This window comes from Aythya marila (genome assembly GCF_965140915.1).
Source record: "Aythya marila genome assembly, chromosome: Z".
NCBI classification, from domain to species: Eukaryota; Metazoa; Chordata; class Aves; order Anseriformes; family Anatidae; genus Aythya; species Aythya marila.
In genome coordinates, this window is record NC_139080.1 from 8,687,488 (window position 1) to 8,705,753 (window position 18,266).

Sequence of the window (18,266 nt, forward strand, 5' to 3'; positions counted from 1 at the left end):
CCAACGCCACTGACGCCCTCACCAACAACACCCAAAACCCAGCGCTCCGCTCCTCAGACAACAAGCCCCTCCACAGCCCGCTGCCCGCTCTCCTACCCCGACCCACACGGCCAGGGAGCAACGTGGCCTTCGCGCCTGGCCAGGCACACGGCACGCTCGCGGGCACGACACACTCACTGCTCACAGCCAACACGGCCGCACGACACGAATCTCCTCTTTCACTCAAGCTTCTCCTCTCAGGACAACATTACGCACATCCCTCACCAAGGCACACCACCCAACCTCATCTTTTCACCTTGCTGGGGAGAAATTTAATGAAATAGAACAAGGGCAGGTGGACAGTCCTGCAGCTGGGCAAGCACAGCTCCACACACCACCAGAACTTGGGGACTGTCGTGCTGGAGAGCAGCGAAGGGGAAACGGACCCGCGGGTCCTGCTGGACAGCACGATGACCACCAGCCAGCTTGGGGTTGTGTGCTTGTGGCCAACAAGGCCAAAGGCATCCTGGGGCGTATTACAAGGGCTGTGCTTATCAGGTTGAGAGAGGCTCTCCTCCCCCTCTACTCTGCCCTGCTGCTGAGAACACATCTGGAATATTCTCTCCAGTTCTCAGACCCTTACTTCAACTAAGGACAGGGAACTGCTTGAGAGAGTCCAGCACAGAGCCACGAGGACCGTGAAGGGAGTGGAGCATCTCCCTTACCAAAAACGGCTGAGGCAGCTCGCTCTCTTCAGCTTGGAGAGGAGCACACTCAGGGCTGACCTTATTCGTCTTTGTCAATGCGGGAAGGACAAGTGTCAGGAGGATGGAGCCAGGCTCTTCTCTGTGACATCCACACATAGGACAAGGAGCAACGGGTGCAAGCTGGAATATTCAGATTACACCTCACGTTCCGTGTCAATATGAGACAAAACTTCTCCACGGTGAGGCTCGCAGAACACTGGAACAGGCTGACCACGGGAGCTGTGGAGTCCCCTTCTCTGGAGACATTCACAACCTGCCTGGAGGCGCTCCTGTGCGACGTGATCTCAGTCTTCCTGCTCCGGCAGCGGGAACAGACTAGATGATCGGTCAAGGTCCCTTCTATCCCTCACATTCTGTGACTGTGTCACTCACTTCAGCAGAGCTTTCCAGACTTCCTCTCACAGTACCCTTCCGGACAAAACGGACACCAAACTGCTCCACGAGTACACAGGACGAGAGGACAGCAACCACCAGACAAGGCGGCCTCAGAGGCTTACGCTAAACGGCCTTACAGCAGGCTGGCAGCCAGTCACTAACGGGATGCCCTAGGCCGACATTTCAGGGACGGCTCTCTCAAGTGCCTTCATGAACAACCTGGATGCAGGACTCAAAGGCAGAACGAGTGACTTAGCCAACAACACTACACTCGCAGGAGGCACGCACTCCCGCGAGGACACAGAGCCCTCGCACGCACCTCTTGGCAAACCAGAGGGCTGGGCACTCACCAACCACCTCACGGGCACCAAGACCAAGCGCTGCGTTGGGCTGCACCAGGGACGGGGCAACCCTGCCTTCACGGGCACACGGGGGGAACACAGGCCGGACAGCGGCCCCACAGAAACACATCTCAGCCTTTGGGTCAACACCAAGTGCAAGAGGAGCCAGCAGCATGCCCTGGCAGACAAAAGGGCCAGCCATTTCCTAGGCAGCCCCAGGCCCAGCCAGGGAAGGCATTGTCCCACTCTGCTCTGGGCCAGCCTCACCTCGAGCACCCTCTGCACTTCTGGGTACCACAAAACAAGGGCATAAAGCTATTGGAGAACTTCCAAACGAGGGAAACGGAGACCTGCAGAGGTCCAGAGGGCAAGACGTGCGAGCAGTGGATCAAGTCCCTCACTTTGTTCAGCCAACAACAGCAGGCCTCATGCCGGCATGCGGCTCCCTCACGAGGGGAGCAGAGGGGCACGCCCTGAGCTCTGCTCTCTGGGGACAGCCACAGGACCCCAGCGAACGGCACGGAGCTGGGACAAGGAAGGCTCACGCTGCCTCTTCGGAAAAGCTTCTTCACAGAGAACGTAGCTGGGCACTGCAACACGCTCCACAGGGAGGTGCTCACGGAGCTCAAGGACTGCTTGGACAAGGCTCTCAGAAATACACACTTTGGGCTCCTCCTGCACGGACCCAGGACTTGGACTACACCGTCCTGGAGGGCCCCTTCACACTCACCATATACCATGGTTCTACGCTTCTTCTTGCCTCCTGACACAGTCACAGCTTTCTTCACAGCCTTCTTCCCACAAGGACCAACAAACGCCTACACGCCATGACAGAGGAAAGAGCTCCTTGCCCTTCTACTGCTTCACAAATAACCAAGAGCAAAACAAAGGGGAAAGACCAAAAAACAAGCCCAATACAACCAGCAACACAAGCACAGCACCACAGACAATGCAGTGCCCTCTCTGCACACACTTCAAGATGGACTTGATGAGCTACCATCCCTCGAGGTCTTCAAGAAACGCCTACATTCAGGGCTTCATGGCAAGGGATACTGCTGGACAAGCACACAAGCTTAAGGGTTCAGCTACATGATCTTCGAGGTCTTCCCCAACCTCAATGACTCCATGATGCTGGGGGATCCTTTCATTTGCAGGACATGCTACCACAAACTCCCGCCTCATCCTAAAAAAAAAAAAAAAAAAAACACAAACACAAACCCAACATACGGGTGATCCAACCAAGGACAAGGCACAGACGCCTTTGGGAAGCTCCATCCAGACAGACACTCCAAGCACAGGAACACAAGGGACACCTCTCCCCCAACAATTCCTGCCTACAGCAAGGCAGATCTTGCACCAAGCAGATCACAACACCCCTGACTCCAGAAACACATCGAAACCTGCAATGAACAACTGAGCTGAAAGGAAAAACGGAACACGCGGGCAAAAGAAGACCAAGAAGAAAAAACCCAAACCTCACACTAGGCCATGACATAGGGAAAGTGCACCTCGGAAGGAAGAGCACTCTTGGCCAACGCTCAACTACTCTCCCTCAAGGCCAAAAGGGAAACACTAAGAAAAGCACATCCGCAGCACAGCTGCACCAGCACCCTCTCCCCAACACTTTCACATCCCCCACACAAACACTAAGGACAGAGTACCCACCATGTCAACAAAAACACGAGCCAAGGACCTACAGCTCGCGCACCGCACTCAGGGCAACCCCAACAACGCACTTCCCCTCAAACCACAACCAACCAAAACTGAAAAGCTACAGCCGAAAGCACCTCAATGACCTGAAAGCGACAAAGGGAAAGGAAGATGCCGCACTGCATAAAGCTTGACACCCGGCAGCACCCCGAGCACCAACACCACCCAGCCCCAACAGGCTCTTGCCCAGCACAACCCAAGAGCCACCATGCCTGGGCCATCAGCCCCACCACCACCAGCCATCTACAGCGCCCTCCTGGCCCTCCTGCTCCTCCTCACGCCTCCCGCCAACGCCTTCTCCTGCAGCCCCCTGCGCCTCCACGACAGCACCTTCACCTGGGACAGCCTCCAGCTCCTCCGCGACATGGCTCCCAGCCCCACACAGCCCTGCCCGCAGCAACACGCGCCTTGCTCCTTCCCGGACACCCTCCTGGACACCAACGACACGCAGCAAGCCGCACACACCGCCCTCCACCTCCTCCAACACCTCTTCGACACCCTCAGCAGCCCCAGCACCCCCGCGCACTGGCTCCACACCGCACGCCACGACCTCCTCAACCAGCTCCAGCACCACATCCACCACCTCGAGCGATGCTTCCCAGCCGACGCCACGCGCCTCCACAGGCGAGGGCCCCGCAACCTTCACCTCAGCATCAACAAGTACTTCGGCTGCATCCAACACTTCCTCCAGAACCACACCTACAGCCCCTGCGCATGGGACCACGTCCGCCTCGAGGCTCACGCCTGCTTCCAGCGCATCCACCGCCTCACCCGCACCATGCGCTAAGAGGAGCCCCACACGCAAACCTCTGCCCTCATGCCTCCCTTCGCCCACCACACAGGGACGCTGACAAGAACTGACCAGAGCCCAGTGGCCACCACCACCCACCCCCTCCTTATTTAACTATTTATTTCAACCATGATTCTCATCTATTTATTAGTAACTATTTATGCAAACCAAATAAAGACCTTTTCTAAGAACCTGCCCAGTCCTACGGCAGCCCTCTCTCTGGCCCGGGGGCATCTGGACAATGCCCTCAGCTCCAGCCTTACGCTTCTGCTTAGCCCTCGAGTGCTCAGGCACTTCCACTCAACCGTCTCGGGAGAACCCCACCAACCAAACTCCTCTCGCTCACTCCTCTCCCGGCCCGGCCCAGACCGGGACACCTCTGCCAACAGGCCCTCTCCCTCTCTCTCTCCCCCCACGCCCTCGCAGCCACCACCCCCACACACTCAGCACCTCTCTCCTTCTCCCAGCCTCCGTCAGCACAGCAGGCACAGCTCGCTCTCGCTCTCCTCCTCTCCTACAACCTCCGCAGCTTCAGCGACCGCAAACCTCTCCCTCCGCCAACGCCACTGACGCCCTCACCAACAACACCCAAAACCCAGCGCTCCGCTCCTCAGACAACAAGCCCCTCCACAGCCCGCTGCCCGCTCTCCTACCCCGACCCACACGGCCAGGGAGCAACGTGGCCTTCGCGCCTGGCCAGGCACACGGCACGCTCGCGGGCACGACACACTCACTGCTCACAGCCAACACGGCCGCACGACACGAATCTCCTCTTTCACTCAAGCTTCTCCTCTCAGGACAACATTACGCACATCCCTCACCAAGGCACACCACCCAACCTCATCTTTTCACCTTGCTGGGGAGAAATTTAATGAAATAGAACAAGGGCAGGTGGACAGTCCTGCAGCTGGGCAAGCACAGCTCCACACACCACCAGAACTTGGGGACTGTCGTGCTGGAGAGCAGCGAAGGGGAAACGGACCCGCGGGTCCTGCTGGACAGCACGATGACCACCAGCCAGCTTGGGGTTGTGTGCTTGTGGCCAACAAGGCCAAAGGCATCCTGGGGCGTATTACAAGGGCTGTGCTTATCAGGTTGAGAGAGGCTCTCCTCCCCCTCTACTCTGCCCTGCTGCTGAGAACACATCTGGAATATTCTCTCCAGTTCTCAGACCCTTACTTCAACTAAGGACAGGGAACTGCTTGAGAGAGTCCAGCACAGAGCCACGAGGACCGTGAAGGGAGTGGAGCATCTCCCTTACCAAAAACGGCTGAGGCAGCTCGCTCTCTTCAGCTTGGAGAGGAGCACACTCAGGGCTGACCTTATTCGTCTTTGTCAATGCGGGAAGGACAAGTGTCAGGAGGATGGAGCCAGGCTCTTCTCTGTGACATCCACACATAGGACAAGGAGCAACGGGTGCAAGCTGGAATATTCAGATTACACCTCACGTTCCGTGTCAATATGAGACAAAACTTCTCCACGGTGAGGCTCGCAGAACACTGGAACAGGCTGACCACGGGAGCTGTGGAGTCCCCTTCTCTGGAGACATTCACAACCTGCCTGGAGGCGCTCCTGTGCGACGTGATCTCAGTCTTCCTGCTCCGGCAGCGGGAACAGACTAGATGATCGGTCAAGGTCCCTTCTATCCCTCACATTCTGTGACTGTGTCACTCACTTCAGCAGAGCTTTCCAGACTTCCTCTCACAGTACCCTTCCGGACAAAACGGACACCAAACTGCTCCACGAGTACACAGGACGAGAGGACAGCAACCACCAGACAAGGCGGCCTCAGAGGCTTACGCTAAACGGCCTTACAGCAGGCTGGCAGCCAGTCACTAACGGGATGCCCTAGGCCGACATTTCAGGGACGGCTCTCTCAAGTGCCTTCATGAACAACCTGGATGCAGGACTCAAAGGCAGAACGAGTGACTTAGCCAACAACACTACACTCGCAGGAGGCACGCACTCCCGCGAGGACACAGAGCCCTCGCACGCACCTCTTGGCAAACCAGAGGGCTGGGCACTCACCAACCACCTCACGGGCACCAAGACCAAGCGCTGCGTTGGGCTGCACCAGGGACGGGGCAACCCTGCCTTCACGGGCACACGGGGGGAACACAGGCCGGACAGCGGCCCCACAGAAACACATCTCAGCCTTTGGGTCAACACCAAGTGCAAGAGGAGCCAGCAGCATGCCCTGGCAGACAAAAGGGCCAGCCATTTCCTAGGCAGCCCCAGGCCCAGCCAGGGAAGGCATTGTCCCACTCTGCTCTGGGCCAGCCTCACCTCGAGCACCCTCTGCACTTCTGGGTACCACAAAACAAGGGCATAAAGCTATTGGAGAACTTCCAAACGAGGGAAACGGAGACCTGCAGAGGTCCAGAGGGCAAGACGTGCGAGCAGTGGATCAAGTCCCTCACTTTGTTCAGCCAACAACAGCAGGCCTCATGCCGGCATGCGGCTCCCTCACGAGGGGAGCAGAGGGGCACGCCCTGAGCTCTGCTCTCTGGGGACAGCCACAGGACCCCAGCGAACGGCACGGAGCTGGGACAAGGAAGGCTCACGCTGCCTCTTCGGAAAAGCTTCTTCACAGAGAACGTAGCTGGGCACTGCAACACGCTCCACAGGGAGGTGCTCACGGAGCTCAAGGACTGCTTGGACAAGGCTCTCAGAAATACACACTTTGGGCTCCTCCTGCACGGACCCAGGACTTGGACTACACCGTCCTGGAGGGCCCCTTCACACTCACCATATACCATGGTTCTACGCTTCTTCTTGCCTCCTGACACAGTCACAGCTTTCTTCACAGCCTTCTTCCCACAAGGACCAACAAACGCCTACACGCCATGACAGAGGAAAGAGCTCCTTGCCCTTCTACTGCTTCACAAATAACCAAGAGCAAAACAAAGGGGAAAGACCAAAAAACAAGCCCAATACAACCAGCAACACAAGCACAGCACCACAGACAATGCAGTGCCCTCTCTGCACACACTTCAAGATGGACTTGATGAGCTACCATCCCTCGAGGTCTTCAAGAAACGCCTACATTCAGGGCTTCATGGCAAGGGATACTGCTGGACAAGCACACAAGCTTAAGGGTTCAGCTACATGATCTTCGAGGTCTTCCCCAACCTCAATGACTCCATGATGCTGGGGGATCCTTTCATTTGCAGGACATGCTACCACAAACTCCCGCCTCATCCTAAAAAAAAAAAAAAAAAAAACACAAACACAAACCCAACATACGGGTGATCCAACCAAGGACAAGGCACAGACGCCTTTGGGAAGCTCCATCCAGACAGACACTCCAAGCACAGGAACACAAGGGACACCTCTCCCCCAACAATTCCTGCCTACAGCAAGGCAGATCTTGCACCAAGCAGATCACAACACCCCTGACTCCAGAAACACATCGAAACCTGCAATGAACAACTGAGCTGAAAGGAAAAACGGAACACGCGGGCAAAAGAAGACCAAGAAGAAAAAACCCAAACCTCACACTAGGCCATGACATAGGGAAAGTGCACCTCGGAAGGAAGAGCACTCTTGGCCAACGCTCAACTACTCTCCCTCAAGGCCAAAAGGGAAACACTAAGAAAAGCACATCCGCAGCACAGCTGCACCAGCACCCTCTCCCCAACACTTTCACATCCCCCACACAAACACTAAGGACAGAGTACCCACCATGTCAACAAAAACACGAGCCAAGGACCTACAGCTCGCGCACCGCACTCAGGGCAACCCCAACAACGCACTTCCCCTCAAACCACAACCAACCAAAACTGAAAAGCTACAGCCGAAAGCACCTCAATGACCTGAAAGCGACAAAGGGAAAGGAAGATGCCGCACTGCATAAAGCTTGACACCCGGCAGCACCCCGAGCACCAACACCACCCAGCCCCAACAGGCTCTTGCCCAGCACAACCCAAGAGCCACCATGCCTGGGCCATCAGCCCCACCACCACCAGCCATCTACAGCGCCCTCCTGGCCCTCCTGCTCCTCCTCACGCCTCCCACCAACGCCTTCTCCTGCAGCCCCCTGCGCCTCCACGACAGCACCTTCACCTGGGACAGCCTCCAGCTCCTCCGCGACATGGCTCCCAGCCCCACACAGCCCTGCCCGCAGCAACACGCGCCTTGCTCCTTCCCGGACACCCTCCTGGACACCAACGACACGCAGCAAGCCGCACACACCGCCCTCCACCTCCTCCAACACCTCTTCGACACCCTCAGCAGCCCCAGCACCCCCGCGCACTGGCTCCACACCGCACGCCACGACCTCCTCAACCAGCTCCAGCACCACATCCACCACCTCGAGCGATGCTTCCCAGCCGACGCCACGCGCCTCCACAGGCGAGGGCCCCGCAACCTTCACCTCAGCATCAACAAGTACTTCGGCTGCATCCAACACTTCCTCCAGAACCACACCTACAGCCCCTGCGCATGGGACCACGTCCGCCTCGAGGCTCACGCCTGCTTCCAGCGCATCCACCGCCTCACCCGCACCATGCGCTAAGAGGAGCCCCACACGCAAACCTCTGCCCTCATGCCTCCCTTCGCCCACCACACAGGGACGCTGACAAGAACTGACCAGAGCCCAGTGGCCACCACCACCCACCCCCTCCTTATTTAACTATTTATTTCAACCATGATTCTCATCTATTTATTAGTAACTATTTATGCAAACCAAATAAAGACCTTTTCTAAGAACCTGCCCAGTCCTATGGCAGCCCTCTCTCTGGCCCGGGGGCATCTGGACAATGCCCTCAGCTCCAGCCTTACGCTTCTGCTTAGCCCTCGAGTGCTCAGGCACTTCCACTCAACCGTCTCGGGAGAACCCCACCAACCAAACTCCTCTCGCTCACTCCTCTCCCGGCCCGGCCCAGACCGGGACACCTCTGCCAACAGGCCCTCTCCCTCTCTCTCTCCCCCCACGCCCTCGCAGCCACCACCCCCACACACTCAGCACCTCTCTCCTTCTCCCAGCCTCCGTCAGCACAGCAGGCACAGCTCGCTCTCGCTCTCCTCCTCTCCTACAACCTCCGCAGCTTCAGCGACCGCAAACCTCTCCCTCCGCCAACGCCACTGACGCCCTCACCAACAACACCCAAAACCCAGCGCTCCGCTCCTCAGACAACAAGCCCCTCCACAGCCCGCTGCCCGCTCTCCTACCCCGACCCACACGGCCAGGGAGCAACGTGGCCTTCGCGCCTGGCCAGGCACACGGCACGCTCGCGGGCACGACACACTCACTGCTCACAGCCAACACGGCCGCACGACACGAATCTCCTCTTTCACTCAAGCTTCTCCTCTCAGGACAACATTACGCACATCCCTCACCAAGGCACACCACCCAACCTCATCTTTTCACCTTGCTGGGGAGAAATTTAATGAAATAGAACAAGGGCAGGTGGACAGTCCTGCAGCTGGGCAAGCACAGCTCCACACACCACCAGAACTTGGGGACTGTCGTGCTGGAGAGCAGCGAAGGGGAAACGGACCCGCGGGTCCTGCTGGACAGCACGATGACCACCAGCCAGCTTGGGGTTGTGTGCTTGTGGCCAACAAGGCCAAAGGCATCCTGGGGCGTATTACAAGGGCTGTGCTTATCAGGTTGAGAGAGGCTCTCCTCCCCCTCTACTCTGCCCTGCTGCTGAGAACACATCTGGAATATTCTCTCCAGTTCTCAGACCCTTACTTCAACTAAGGACAGGGAACTGCTTGAGAGAGTCCAGCACAGAGCCACGAGGACCGTGAAGGGAGTGGAGCATCTCCCTTACCAAAAACGGCTGAGGCAGCTCGCTCTCTTCAGCTTGGAGAGGAGCACACTCAGGGCTGACCTTATTCGTCTTTGTCAATGCGGGAAGGACAAGTGTCAGGAGGATGGAGCCAGGCTCTTCTCTGTGACATCCACACATAGGACAAGGAGCAACGGGTGCAAGCTGGAATATTCAGATTACACCTCACGTTCCGTGTCAATATGAGACAAAACTTCTCCACGGTGAGGCTCGCAGAACACTGGAACAGGCTGACCACGGGAGCTGTGGAGTCCCCTTCTCTGGAGACATTCACAACCTGCCTGGAGGCGCTCCTGTGCGACGTGATCTCAGTCTTCCTGCTCCGGCAGCGGGAACAGACTAGATGATCGGTCAAGGTCCCTTCTATCCCTCACATTCTGTGACTGTGTCACTCACTTCAGCAGAGCTTTCCAGACTTCCTCTCACAGTACCCTTCCGGACAAAACGGACACCAAACTGCTCCACGAGTACACAGGACGAGAGGACAGCAACCACCAGACAAGGCGGCCTCAGAGGCTTACGCTAAACGGCCTTACAGCAGGCTGGCAGCCAGTCACTAACGGGATGCCCTAGGCCGACATTTCAGGGACGGCTCTCTCAAGTGCCTTCATGAACAACCTGGATGCAGGACTCAAAGGCAGAACGAGTGACTTAGCCAACAACACTACACTCGCAGGAGGCACGCACTCCCGCGAGGACACAGAGCCCTCGCACGCACCTCTTGGCAAACCAGAGGGCTGGGCACTCACCAACCACCTCACGGGCACCAAGACCAAGCGCTGCGTTGGGCTGCACCAGGGACGGGGCAACCCTGCCTTCACGGGCACACGGGGGGAACACAGGCCGGACAGCGGCCCCACAGAAACACATCTCAGCCTTTGGGTCAACACCAAGTGCAAGAGGAGCCAGCAGCATGCCCTGGCAGACAAAAGGGCCAGCCATTTCCTAGGCAGCCCCAGGCCCAGCCAGGGAAGGCATTGTCCCACTCTGCTCTGGGCCAGCCTCACCTCGAGCACCCTCTGCACTTCTGGGTACCACAAAACAAGGGCATAAAGCTATTGGAGAACTTCCAAACGAGGGAAACGGAGACCTGCAGAGGTCCAGAGGGCAAGACGTGCGAGCAGTGGATCAAGTCCCTCACTTTGTTCAGCCAACAACAGCAGGCCTCATGCCGGCATGCGGCTCCCTCACGAGGGGAGCAGAGGGGCACGCCCTGAGCTCTGCTCTCTGGGGACAGCCACAGGACCCCAGCGAACGGCACGGAGCTGGGACAAGGAAGGCTCACGCTGCCTCTTCGGAAAAGCTTCTTCACAGAGAACGTAGCTGGGCACTGCAACACGCTCCACAGGGAGGTGCTCACGGAGCTCAAGGACTGCTTGGACAAGGCTCTCAGAAATACACACTTTGGGCTCCTCCTGCACGGACCCAGGACTTGGACTACACCGTCCTGGAGGGCCCCTTCACACTCACCATATACCATGGTTCTACGCTTCTTCTTGCCTCCTGACACAGTCACAGCTTTCTTCACAGCCTTCTTCCCACAAGGACCAACAAACGCCTACACGCCATGACAGAGGAAAGAGCTCCTTGCCCTTCTACTGCTTCACAAATAACCAAGAGCAAAACAAAGGGGAAAGACCAAAAAACAAGCCCAATACAACCAGCAACACAAGCACAGCACCACAGACAATGCAGTGCCCTCTCTGCACACACTTCAAGATGGACTTGATGAGCTACCATCCCTCGAGGTCTTCAAGAAACGCCTACATTCAGGGCTTCATGGCAAGGGATACTGCTGGACAAGCACACAAGCTTAAGGGTTCAGCTACATGATCTTCGAGGTCTTCCCCAACCTCAATGACTCCATGATGCTGGGGGGTCCTTTCATTTGCAGGACATGCTACCACAAACTCCCGCCTCATCCTAAAAAAAAAAAAAAAAAAAAACACAAACACAAACCCAACATACGGGTGATCCAACCAAGGACAAGGCACAGACGCCTTTGGGAAGCTCCATCCAGACAGACACTCCAAGCACAGGAACACAAGGGACACCTCTCCCCCAACAATTCCTGCCTACAGCAAGGCAGATCTTGCACCAAGCAGATCACAACACCCCTGACTCCAGAAACACATCGAAACCTGCAATGAACAACTGAGCTGAAAGGAAAAACGGAACACGCGGGCAAAAGAAGACCAAGAAGAAAAAACCCAAACCTCACACTAGGCCATGACATAGGGAAAGTGCACCTCGGAAGGAAGAGCACTCTTGGCCAACGCTCAACTACTCTCCCTCAAGGCCAAAAGGGAAACACTAAGAAAAGCACATCCGCAGCACAGCTGCACCAGCACCCTCTCCCCAACACTTTCACATCCCCCACACAAACACTAAGGACAGAGTACCCACCATGTCAACAAAAACACGAGCCAAGGACCTACAGCTCGCGCACCGCGCTCAGGGCAACCCCAACAACGCACTTCCCCTCAAACCACAACCAACCAAAACTGAAAAGCTACAGCCGAAAGCACCTCAATGACCTGAAAGCGACAAAGGGAAAGGAAGATGCCGCACTGCATAAAGCTTGACACCCGGCAGCACCCCGAGCACCAACACCACCCAGCCCCAACAGGCTCTTGCCCAGCACAACCCAAGAGCCACCATGCCTGGGCCATCAGCCCCACCACCACCAGCCATCTACAGCGCCCTCCTGGCCCTCCTGCTCCTCCTCACGCCTCCCGCCAACGCCTTCTCCTGCAGCCCCCTGCGCCTCCACGACAGCACCTTCACCTGGGACAGCCTCCAGCTCCTCCGCGACATGGCTCCCAGCCCCACACAGCCCTGCCCGCAGCAACACGCGCCTTGCTCCTTCCCGGACACCCTCCTGGACACCAACGACACGCAGCAAGCCGCACACACCGCCCTCCACCTCCTCCAACACCTCTTCGACACCCTCAGCAGCCCCAGCACCCCCGCGCACTGGCTCCACACCGCACGCCACGACCTCCTCAACCAGCTCCAGCACCACATCCACCACCTCGAGCGATGCTTCCCAGCCGACGCCACGCGCCTCCACAGGCGAGGGCCCCGCAACCTTCACCTCAGCATCAACAAGTACTTCGGCTGCATCCAACACTTCCTCCAGAACCACACCTACAGCCCCTGCGCATGGGACCACGTCCGCCTCGAGGCTCACGCCTGCTTCCAGCGCATCCACCGCCTCACCCGCACCATGCGCTAAGAGGAGCCCCACACGCAAACCTCTGCCCTCATGCCTCCCTTCGCCCACCACACAGGGACGCTGACAAGAACTGACCAGAGCCCAGTGGCCACCACCACCCACCCCCTCCTTATTTAACTATTTATTTCAACCATGATTCTCATCTATTTATTAGTAACTATTTATGCAAACCAAATAAAGACCTTTTCTAAGAACCTGCCCAGTCCTACGGCAGCCCTCTCTCTGGCCCGGGGGCATCTGGACAATGCCCTCAGCTCCAGCCTTACGCTTCTGCTTAGCCCTCGAGTGCTCAGGCACTTCCACTCAACCGTCTCGGGAGAACCCCACCAACCAAACTCCTCTCGCTCACTCCTCTCCCGGCCCGGCCCAGACCGGGACACCTCTGCCAACAGGCCCTCTCCCTCTCTCTCTCCCCCCACGCCCTCGCAGCCACCACCCCCACACACTCAGCACCTCTCTCCTTCTCCCAGCCTCCGTCAGCACAGCAGGCACAGCTCGCTCTCGCTCTCCTCCTCTCCTACAACCTCCGCAGCTTCAGCGACCGCAAACCTCTCCCTCCGCCAACGCCACTGACGCCCTCACCAACAACACCCAAAACCCAGCGCTCCGCTCCTCAGACAACAAGCCCCTCCACAGCCCGCTGCCCGCTCTCCTACCCCGACCCACACGGCCAGGGAGCAACGTGGCCTTCGCGCCTGGCCAGGCACACGGCACGCTCGCGGGCACGACACACTCACTGCTCACAGCCAACACGGCCGCACGACACGAATCTCCTCTTTCACTCAAGCTTCTCCTCTCAGGACAACATTACGCACATCCCTCACCAAGGCACACCACCCAACCTCATCTTTTCACCTTGCTGGGGAGAAATTTAATGAAATAGAACAAGGGCAGGTGGACAGTCCTGCAGCTGGGCAAGCACAGCTCCACACACCACCAGAACTTGGGGACTGTCGTGCTGGAGAGCAGCGAAGGGGAAACGGACCCGCGGGTCCTGCTGGACAGCACGATGACCACCAGCCAGCTTGGGGTTGTGTGCTTGTGGCCAACAAGGCCAAAGGCATCCTGGGGCGTATTACAAGGGCTGTGCTTATCAGGTTGAGAGAGGCTCTCCTCCCCCTCTACTCTGCCCTGCTGCTGAGAACACATCTGGAATATTCTCTCCAGTTCTCAGACCCTTACTTCAACTAAGGACAGGGAACTGCTTGAGAGAGTCCAGCACAGAGCCACGAGGACCGTGAAGGGAGTGGAGCATCTCCCTTACCAAAAACGGCTGAGGCAGCTCGCTCTCTTCAGCTTGGAGAGGAGCACACTCAGGGCTGACCTTATTCGTCTTTGTCAATGCGGGAAGGACAAGTGTCAGGAGGATGGAGCCAGGCTCTTCTCTGTGACATCCACACATAGGACAAGGAGCAACGGGTGCAAGCTGGAATATTCAGATTACACCTCACGTTCCGTGTCAATATGAGACAAAACTTCTCCACGGTGAGGCTCGCAGAACACTGGAACAGGCTGACCACGGGAGCTGTGGAGTCCCCTTCTCTGGAGACATTCACAACCTGCCTGGAGGCGCTCCTGTGCGACGTGATCTCAGTCTTCCTGCTCCGGCAGCGGGAACAGACTAGATGATCGGTCAAGGTCCCTTCTATCCCTCACATTCTGTGACTGTGTCACTCACTTCAGCAGAGCTTTCCAGACTTCCTCTCACAGTACCCTTCCGGACAAAACGGACACCAAACTGCTCCACGAGTACACAGGACGAGAGGACAGCAACCACCAGACAAGGCGGCCTCAGAGGCTTACGCTAAACGGCCTTACAGCAGGCTGGCAGCCAGTCACTAACGGGATGCCCTAGGCCGACATTTCAGGGACGGCTCTCTCAAGTGCCTTCATGAACAACCTGGATGCAGGACTCAAAGGCAGAACGAGTGACTTAGCCAACAACACTACACTCGCAGGAGGCACGCACTCCCGCGAGGACACAGAGCCCTCGCACGCACCTCTTGGCAAACCAGAGGGCTGGGCACTCACCAACCACCTCACGGGCACCAAGACCAAGCGCTGCGTTGGGCTGCACCAGGGACGGGGCAACCCTGCCTTCACGGGCACACGGGGGGAACACAGGCCGGACAGCGGCCCCACAGAAACACATCTCAGCCTTTGGGTCAACACCAAGTGCAAGAGGAGCCAGCAGCATGCCCTGGCAGACAAAAGGGCCAGCCATTTCCTAGGCAGCCCCAGGCCCAGCCAGGGAAGGCATTGTCCCACTCTGCTCTGGGCCAGCCTCACCTCGAGCACCCTCTGCACTTCTGGGTACCACAAAACAAGGGCATAAAGCTATTGGAGAACTTCCAAACGAGGGAAACGGAGACCTGCAGAGGTCCAGAGGGCAAGACGTGCGAGCAGTGGATCAAGTCCCTCACTTTGTTCAGCCAACAACAGCAGGCCTCATGCCGGCATGCGGCTCCCTCACGAGGGGAGCAGAGGGGCACGCCCTGAGCTCTGCTCTCTGGGGACAGCCACAGGACCCCAGCGAACGGCACGGAGCTGGGACAAGGAAGGCTCACGCTGCCTCTTCGGAAAAGCTTCTTCACAGAGAACGTAGCTGGGCACTGCAACACGCTCCACAGGGAGGTGCTCACGGAGCTCAAGGACTGCTTGGACAAGGCTCTCAGAAATACACACTTTGGGCTCCTCCTGCACGGACCCAGGACTTGGACTACACCGTCCTGGAGGGCCCCTTCACACTCACCATATACCATGGTTCTACGCTTCTTCTTGCCTCCTGACACAGTCACAGCTTTCTTCACAGCCTTCTTCCCACAAGGACCAACAAACGCCTACACGCCATGACAGAGGAAAGAGCTCCTTGCCCTTCTACTGCTTCACAAATAACCAAGAGCAAAACAAAGGGGAAAGACCAAAAAACAAGCCCAATACAACCAGCAACACAAGCACAGCACCACAGACAATGCAGTGCCCTCTCTGCACACACTTCAAGATGGACTTGATGAGCTACCATCCCTCGAGGTCTTCAAGAAACGCCTACATTCAGGGCTTCATGGCAAGGGATACTGCTGGACAAGCACACAAGCTTAAGGGTTCAGCTACATGATCTTCGAGGTCTTCCCCAACCTCAATGACTCCATGATGCTGGGGGGTCCTTTCATTTGCAGGACATGCTACCACAAACTCCCGCCTCATCCTAAAAAAAAAAAAAAAAAAAAAACACAAACACAAACCCAACATACGGGTGATCCAACCAAGGACAAGGCACAGACGCCTTTGGGAAGCTCCATCCAGACAGACACTCCAAGCACAGGAACACAAGGGACACCTCTCCCCCAACAATTCCTGCCTACAGCAAGGCAGATCTTGCACCAAGCAGATCACAACACCCCTGACTCCAGAAACACATCGAAACCTGCAATGAACAACTGAGCTGAAAGGAAAAACGGAACACGCGGGCAAAAGAAGACCAAGAAGAAAAAACCCAAACCTCACACTAGGCCATGACATAGGGAAAGTGCACCTCGGAAGGAAGAGCACTCTTGGCCAACGCTCAACTACTCTCCCTCAAGGCCAAAAGGGAAACACTAAGAAAAGCACATCCGCAGCACAGCTGCACCAGCACCCTCTCCCCAACACTTTCACATCCCCCACACAAACACTAAGGACAGAGTACCCACCATGTCAACAAAAACACGAGCCAAGGACCTACAGCTCGCGCACCGCGCTCAGGGCAACCCCAACAACGCACTTCCCCTCAAACCACAACCAACCAAAACTGAAAAGCTACAGCCGAAAGCACCTCAATGACCTGAAAGCGACAAAGGGAAAGGAAGATGCCGCACTGCATAAAGCTTGACACCCGGCAGCACCCCGAGCACCAACACCACCCAGCCCCAACAGGCTCTTGCCCAGCACAACCCAAGAGCCACCATGCCTGGGCCATCAGCCCCACCACCACCAGCCATCTACAGCGCCCTCCTGGCCCTCCTGCTCCTCCTCACGCCTCCCGCCAACGCCTTCTCCTGCAGCCCCCTGCGCCTCCACGACAGCACCTTCACCTGGGACAGCCTCCAGCTCCTCCGCGACATGGCTCCCAGCCCCACACAGCCCTGCCCGCAGCAACACGCGCCTTGCTCCTTCCCGGACACCCTCCTGGACACCAACGACACGCAGCAAGCCGCACACACCGCCCTCCACCTCCTCCAACACCTCTTCGACACCCTCAGCAGCCCCAGCACCCCCGCGCACTGGCTCCACACCGCACGCCACGACCTCCTCAACCAGCTCCAGCACCACATCCACCACCTCGAGCGATGCTTCCCAGCCGACGCCACGCGCCTCCACAGGCGAGGGCCCCGCAACCTTCACCTCAGCATCAACAAGTACTTCGGCTGCATCCAACACTTCCTCCAGAACCACACCTACAGCCCCTGCGCATGGGACCACGTCCGCCTCGAGGCTCACGCCTGCTTCCAGCGCATCCACCGCCTCACCCGCACCATGCGCTAAGAGGAGCCCCTTACTTACACTTCCCTTCCTTCTATTTATCTATTTATTCAATTATTTATTGAAAATAAATTAACTTCATATTTGTAGAAACTTTAACAGTGGCTCTTTTCTCAAGAGCACAGAACCTCCCAAAGGGGCAGCCCAACTCCACACACAACGACCGCAGTGAACCTCACACATGGGCACAAACATGGGGCCATCTATTCCCTTCTCTCCGTCCCTCTTGGCACCACAGCTGGTATGGGTCACGACCAGAAGGCTACTCCAGCATGCTGGAGCCAGCCCCTAATCCTCTTCCCCAGAGCCTCCACAACTGCTCCACGCTCTGGCAGCACTGAAGGAAAAGCCATGCCACCCTTACTCGGCATTCAGGATGCACTGGCGATGGGCTACAGCACCCTTCTGCACACCATTTGTCTGTGTCCGTGCTGCTTGCTGTGCTGCTCGGACCTGCAGGTCACTCACTCAAGGTCATGAGGGCAGACAGAAATAGTTTGTATTGTCTTGACTTCTGATACCTTTCCCAGGGCAATAGTTTTGCACAACAGCTCCCGTCCTCCCGTTCTTCAAAAACCACTGACATCCCATAGGACAAAAATGTGCAAGATCCTGCCAAAGACCTCCCACATCAGCCTCACTCCTGCAGCCATGGCAGCTACGTGACCTGGTAGTGGCCATCCCGTAACTAGGGGCGGCCTCTGAGGAAGGTGAGGAGGGACACACTCTATGAGGGTGGAGGAAAAGAAC

The 18,266-nt window shown here is 57.2% G+C and overlaps 4 protein-coding genes across 9 annotated transcripts in view; 3 read left to right on the forward strand and 1 right to left on the reverse strand.

Annotated features, from left to right (window-relative positions):
- Positions 1-18,266, reverse strand: part of UBAP2 (ubiquitin associated protein 2) — a 143,403-nt gene that overhangs the window by 50,104 nt on the left and 75,033 nt on the right. The window lies entirely within an intron of this gene.
- Positions 3,381-7,877, forward strand: LOC309890032 (interferon; the record flags this gene model as incomplete). Its single annotated transcript, XM_082783403.1, has 1 exon — positions 3,381-7,877. The coding sequence occupies one exon, from the start codon at positions 3,381-3,383 to the stop codon at positions 3,957-3,959; it is 579 nt and encodes a 192-aa protein (XP_082639529.1). The 3' UTR covers positions 3,960-7,877.
- LOC309890030 (interferon) lies at positions 12,420-16,945 on the forward strand (the record flags this gene model as incomplete). Its single annotated transcript, XM_082783401.1, has 1 exon — positions 12,420-16,945. The coding sequence occupies one exon, from the start codon at positions 12,420-12,422 to the stop codon at positions 12,996-12,998; it is 579 nt and encodes a 192-aa protein (XP_082639527.1). The 3' UTR covers positions 12,999-16,945.
- LOC309890354 (interferon) lies at positions 16,941-17,519 on the forward strand (the record flags this gene model as incomplete). The annotated part of the gene is made up of 1 exon (XM_082784113.1): positions 16,941-17,519. The coding sequence occupies one exon, from the start codon at positions 16,941-16,943 to the stop codon at positions 17,517-17,519; it is 579 nt and encodes a 192-aa protein (XP_082640239.1).